Raw genomic sequence first — 6,559 nt, forward strand, 5'->3', positions numbered from 1 at the left:
CGTTCCATCTCTTGGTCTTTTCCCTGGTTCCCGTGTTTGTTGTCCTTTGTGTGCAATAGCCACTGACTGCAGGTTCCTTCTCATGCTCTTGTTCATCGCTGTAAAACCTTACCTTGGACAGGAGTGGCTTTGCCTTCTGCCTTTGAGGTACTTTGGGATGGCAGCGAGTTTTTGCTGGTCTTACTTTTGGAAGCTGCTTTTGCAGTCCCTTTCCTGTGATCATGAAGCTCCTGTGTATGCAGCCAACAAAGCAGAAGGAATTACTCTGCTCCCAAGTGTTCAAGAGCTTTCTCTAATCCATGTTTAAGAATGTTCATTGTTCCACTTCAGGTTCCCTTGTTAGTGCACTGGTGGGATCAGAGGAGCAACTGGCAGTGGGATTTTCTCAGCCTGAAGTGTAGGAGAGTCTGTGCCTCTGTGGGGTTCAGGCTGCTGCCACCTCCTCAGGCTGCTGATTTCCTGGGCAGGGGGGGTCATTAGAGCAAAGGGAAGTCCCTGAAGATTACAATAAATATTCTGTCTTGCTTAAATGGGAAAAAAAGGTTGGGAGCACTCTCTGAAAGTAGTTCTGTAAGTGGAAAAGGAAGCCAGTGCCTCTAAAAACAACCCCAGAATAAAATCAGCCTTTTTGTACTTTTCCCCTGCTTGTGGGGAAGGAAACCTTTGGCCTTTTACCCTCTCCCTTGGCAGCTGGTGAGGTGCAGGCTGGAGTGTCCTGGTCCACCTGTGTCTCTGCAGCTGAGGGAGCCAAGCTGATCCTGGCATCCTGGGGCGAAGCCATCTTGTGCCGAGGGAGCCGGGGGGGCACTCCTGGAAATGGCTGCTGGACGGTGCCTCTGTTTTTCCTGGCATCCAGCCTGAACCCTGCATAGCAGTTGCTTGGAGCTCTCACTCGAGAGCTCCTTGCTGGCTGGCCAGAGCTCCCTCATCCTCTCCCTGCTGTCGCCGTGCTGGGCCACTCCAGCAGTGACATCAGGAGCCCTGCAGACCCTGCTGGGCACTGAGAGCAGTCCAAGAGGAGCAGAGGGCAGCAGTGCTGTAACTCCAGATGTGGCGGGTTTGCTCTGCAATTCCTTGAGGATTAGAGGATTTCCAGGGTCTGGCCTCTCCGGGCTGTGGAGCTGCATGGCCATTTCTAAGCAGCAGCAGGGGAACAGCCCTGAGCAGCTCTCTAGACAGGCTCCATGGAGCAGAATGTACATTTTTGGGGGGGACCAGTCTTGTGTCAATAATCACAAACTGCACCTCCAGATATGGCTCAGATACCTGGAGCAGGTGTGAGCTGGAGGTCATGGTTCACAATGCTAGGCTTTCCCTAAAGGGCCATTAAGAAACCATCTGTATATGGTCAGTGAAATGGCAAACAGGCAAACCCAGGGGCAGCAGCAGTGAGTGCACGGATCACTCTGGCCGTGCAGACCAGTGCAGGGCAGTTGTGGAACTGGAGTGCTTAACAAAATGCTGTTTTCCCTAAACATGTGTTTCATACTTGCAAGCCCTCCATGCACAGGCTCTGAGAAAAAATCTGTTCAGGCTCAGAGCCCATAAAGCTAGTTTGAGGTTCTATTTCAGACTGCAAGTGATCTGCTAAAATGATTTTGGGGTTGCTGCATGTTGCTTATCACAGGGAGGCACCTGCAGTGGTTCCAAAGAGCACACTGTTCACATTCCTTTTTGCTCCTGAACCAAAAACAGGGTGTTCCAATGGCAGGTGTTCCCTTTTTAGGAAGAGGAAGGGAGAGTGGAGGTCAAATACAGCTGTCCTGGGAGGAGCAGATGGGATTCTCTGGCTATGGGAGAAGAGTCACCTATCAGGAATTTGAGGAGTGGGTGGTTCAACCTTCCTGGAAAGGAGGAGGAATTGAGCATGTGTTTGACTGGTCAGGGAATTCACAGGTTGTTCCATATGCTGTGCCTGGCAGTCCCAAATGAGGGAGGTTTATTTTGTGCTTTTTCCGTGTGCATTCTTTGAGCAGGTTGGGCTTTTCAGGCCATTCTGGGGTGGAGGCAGCACTCTGGATTGCTGCCAGGATTGCAGGGTGTGAATCAGGGCTCCACTGCAGCTCTGTATGTGTCTGAGCTGTGGTACTGTCAGCTTCTTTTGCTGTAACTCTTCTGAAATATTTAACCTTTCCATATATTGCTTTTCAGTGATGCAGTTTGAATGTTCAGATTAAAGCAGCTTCCCCCTTTTTAAGATAGTCACCTCTTCTAGTGTGAGCCAAAACAGACTGTGCCCAAAAGAAAAAGTTTGTAACTGGATTCAGAGTGCTGCATCCCGAGAGGCGTGGGTGTGTTGGGGCTGCATCCCACTCCCAGTCCAGAGAGTGGGAATGGTGGAGTCCAGGTGCTCACTCACCTGCAGGATCTGATTTTCCTTTGTAAAGGTCACAAGCCAGCACTTGCCTGCAGTGTGGCCACAGGAGCTACTGCTCCAAGGGGCAGCCACAGTCTCCTGTCCATCCTGGCAGGATGGAATATCCCATGGTGACAGATATGGTACCTCTGTCCTTTTTGGGAAGGAGTAGCTGCAGCAGTCTCTGTACAGACACCCCAGTGGCTTCTGTCTGTCTGGTGTGCTGTCCTTGAGGTGTGCCTGGTTTACACCTGACCCCAGGCTCTGTCTTTAGGAACACAAACATAGAGTGGGAGTTTGCAGTTGTACCGAGTGACAGTCGGGGTTCCCATTGCCTCCTGCTCATGGGACTGGAGCTGCCTGGTTTTCCAGTGTCCGTACCCTGACTCTGTGGGGTTGGAAAACCCACCCCAGAGCTACACTCTGACAAACACTGACAGTAACTGTTAATGCAAAAAGCTGCAGAGTGGGTTTCCTGGAGCACTGCTGCTGCCAGAGGACTCCTGGGCTGTTTGCTGATAGTGCCACTGTCTATAAATTCTGTGCAGAACTTGGTCACTGATGGGAGACACATGGAGGGTTTAGCAGTAAACTGGGACACGTGACAGGCAGTGAGCCTGGCAACAGCAGTGCCTCTTGCTGGGTTCTGGGTGTTCCTGGAGACACCTGCAGAAAACCCCACTGACTGTTTACTGTTATTTGGTTAAATACACTGTTCTCGCTAGTTCTCTAACCTTAGAGCAGCCTCTCTTCCACTGTCAGGCCTCCAGTTGTGGCCAGTTGTAAAGGAATGTCCAAAGGGAGCATTTGGATGCTGGGGCCAGCTGGAATTGTGAATCATCAGGGTTAACATGTCAGTCACAGTGAGCTTGGGTGACTCAGATAGCCAACCCTCTGCCTCTCATTTCCCTTTGCTTACAGAACAGTTACTTAGTCACAGGATACTTACAGAGATTATCAGGGTTCCTGAAAAACTGGAGCACACTGGCAAGGAGCCCTTCCTCCCACACGGAAAATCCTGCTCATCCTGGGGATCCCTTGGCCTGTGAGGCAGCAGCAGATACAAGCTAAAGCTGGTTTTCCTGAGCGTTTCCTTCCTGGGCTCTGTGGGGAAATCACTTTTTGCTAGCTGAATCCAGCAGCTCTGGAGTTTGCCATGATTCCCCACTTGGAGAAAAATAATTCAAGTTTGTCCTTTTTTGCTGAAAAAACCCTTCTCCTGTGCTATGTTAAATGCTCCCCAGTTTGCTGTCACTTGCTGCCTGCAGAGACTTTGTTTTCCAGCAGATTGTGCAGGGGAAAGTGTCTGTGAAGCCTGGGCTTGTTTTTGCTGGGAGTCAGGGGATTAGTTTTCCCTGTCCCTATTTGGCTGTCGCTGACTATTGGGCAGTTCTCTAGAATAATTCCTTTCTTTACTCGAGTTCATTAGGGGCAGCAGCAAATGGGGCTGAGCTAACGCTCGGCTGGAGCTGGCGGGCACGTCCCAGTGCAAATGTGCTGCAGGGAATAAACAGAAGTGGCTGGTGGGGGAGTCTGAGCTCAGTGTCACGTGGCTGAGGCTTGTGGTAATGAAAAAGGGAACTTTAGCAGCTGGTGTAAAAAATGCTGTGTCTGCTCCCTGTGCTTCACAGGACACGGCGGTCAGGGCCAGTCTTCTCCTCCTGTTGCCCTTTTATTGTCTCTGAGGGTGGGATCAAAGTCTCTGGGCAGCTCTCTGCTCCACACAGAAGCATCACACATGGATGGGGGGGTTATGCCAGAAGATACATTATGTTACAATACCTCTTTTTCTCTTTAAAGCTTGCTTTCTTATAGTCAATAATCCTACTTTTAATGGAGTTCTTGCAAATTGTTCCTATTGATTTTAATGCGTAATCACTCTTCTATCTCTTGCAGGATTGAGTTCCAGAACAAGTTCTACACTGGCACTGGGTTCAAGTTTCTCCCTTTCTCCTTTGACATCATCCGTGAGGGGAGGTTTGACGACTGAGTCCTCCCCACACCAGCAGTGTTAAACGTTGTGTGTGTGTGTGTGAGACCCTCCCCAACACCAAGGGTGTGACTGACCCCTCCCCGTGTGTCTGAGTCACATGTGTAGCGACAATAACTTATTGCAGCACCCTCGAGCGTTACCATGGCATCCCCAAGCCAAAAGCTTTGACGTTCTGGGGTAACGACACTGGATCACAGAAACTTTTTGTTCCTTAAGTTTACTCCCAAAGGTACCAAGTGCATGAGGTGTCTGGTGTGCAGTCGTGTGCTCCCTGTATTGTGCATTCCTTGGCAGCTGATCAGGGCAGAAAAGAAATGCAGCTGTGCTGAGGGGACATGGAGAAAAGGCCCAAAGACCTCAGCTCAGGAATAGTGAGGGCTGTTCTCCCTCTTATTGCTGGAGGCAGTGGTGGGGAGTCCTCATTCGATGGGACTCAGCTGCCTGACTGTGGCCTGGGGGCAGGATGGGGAGGGATGAGCCTTGGTGCAGACTGTCACTGGTCACTGCAGGTATTGCCACTGGCAGTGGAACTTCTGGGGTTTCTGGTTTAAAACCAAAGCCTTTGAGGCACATCAGATAGTGTCTGTGTGGGCTTGGCATCAGTGGAGGCAGCTTTTGCACAGGTGGATGTACCAGTGACTCACGTTGTTCTGTACACTCAGGGTCTGAGGAGCCCTTTCAGAGAGAGCAGTGGCCCAATCTTACTAAAATAGCTCTGTGGCAGGGGGATCTCTGTGGTGTGTCCCTGCATTAGCTGTTGCTTTCTTTCCTGTCTGAGCTGTCAATATTTCCTTGCACTCCTCAACTCGATGTAGCTGTAGCAGCAGTGTGGTGTGTGTTAGTGCTGTGTGTGACTGTCGTGTTTGATTCTCGCAGTGGAGCCGAGTATTTGTGTATGAACAGATTAGAACAATAACGAGACTCATTAACCTGGAAGCAAGGAGGAAATGCCTCGAGGTGCCAGGCTGCTTAAAATTAGGTGAGAAAGTTACATGTACCTTGCACACTGCAATGGGCACGTGCGTGGGGCACAGGGACCCTTGTGCTGCACCTGGGCAGGCCCTGGGTACTCACTGTGTTACAGGTGGACGTGGTGGGTATTCACAGAGGTGTTTGCAGACTGAAGGATGAAATCAAAGCATAGCTGCAGGTGGAGCTTTGCCATGAGTCCTGCTATGTTCTGCTGCCTGGGTGAAACATGTTGCTGACAGTCACTGTATAAATTAAATGAACTCCACAACAAGCACTGTGGCCTGTTTTCTGCTTCCCCAGTGCTCGCTGAGGGGGCTCAGGGGCAGCCATTCATCCCTGACCTATACTGAACACAACCCCCAGAGTTGCTGGGAGCAGCTGGGACCTTGGGCATTTCTGCTCAGGATCGTGTCACCTCCATGGCCAGAACCATGGGGTGGGAAGGGCTGGTTTGTACAGCAAGACCGGCGTGACCCTGCCTGGGCTGCGATGTGTCTGTGCTTATCGAGCCCCAGCGACATCCTGAGCGAAGGCCGGGTCAGAGCCATTTGTCCCAGGGCTTCCTGCTCACCCTGATAGACCCCGTAACTGGGTGGAACGAGGAGTTGTGTAGGAGGAAAAGTTCTGGAGTGCTTAACCCGGGTGCTGTGGGTACCATTGGATGGGGAATGGGGCAGCATGCTCTGCCTGCCCGGGGCTGTGCCCTGCTCCTGCTTTCCCCAGGCGCAGGGACCCCGCTCCCCGCGGACGGCCGTGTTTACTCAGGCCCTTCCTGCCGGAGAGGGTATTTCCACATGTGCGGGAGCAGCGGAAGGGAGGGTTCTGCAGGGTTTTGGCGATTGTGTAGCTGATGTCGGTGTGTTTCCCATCTCCTGATCTCTCCGGGAGGGGGAGAAGCCGCGCTGAACTGCGCCACCGGCCTCCCGCACCTCTTGGACGAGGAACCGGCTTCCCGCTGGTCCGGGGGATGCTTTTTCCTGCAGCTGTAGATACTAGATGGCCGGGGGGATGTTCTCTCTCCTCTTTCACCACTCTCCCGTGCAATCACAACATTTCTGCCCGTTTCCGTGGCTCTGGGGTCACAGGCGCAGCCCTGGTGCTGGCAGGAGACCCCAGCCCCCCGTGGGCTGCGCTGGGGGGTGCTCGGGGAGCCCCGAGTTCCCCCGTCCCTCCCCCGGACCGCCCCGCAGCCGGGCTCTGTCCTGGAAGTGTCTACGAATTCTCCCTGGAGCTGCGAG

The 6,559-nt window shown here is 52.3% G+C and overlaps 1 protein-coding gene across 5 annotated transcripts in view; it reads left to right on the top strand.

The window, feature by feature from the left end:
* ATP6V0A1 (ATPase H+ transporting V0 subunit a1) overlaps nt 1-5,595 on the top strand; it is a 27,546-nt gene extending 21,951 nt beyond the window's left edge. For all 5 annotated transcript variants that reach the window (XM_017740360.1, XM_017740524.1, XM_017740303.1 and 2 more), the window contains one exon: nt 4,253-5,595. In XM_017740360.1, coding sequence (XP_017595849.1) covers nt 4,253-4,346 — 94 coding nt within the window. In that variant the 3' untranslated portion in view covers nt 4,347-5,595. The remainder of the gene's footprint in view (nt 1-4,252) is intronic.
* The last annotated feature ends 964 nt before the right edge of the window (nt 5,596-6,559 follow it).

Source organism: Corvus brachyrhynchos, unplaced genomic scaffold (assembly GCF_000691975.1).
Source record: "Corvus brachyrhynchos isolate BGI_N302 unplaced genomic scaffold, ASM69197v1 scaffold30, whole genome shotgun sequence".
Classification (NCBI taxonomy): domain Eukaryota; kingdom Metazoa; phylum Chordata; class Aves; order Passeriformes; family Corvidae; genus Corvus; species Corvus brachyrhynchos.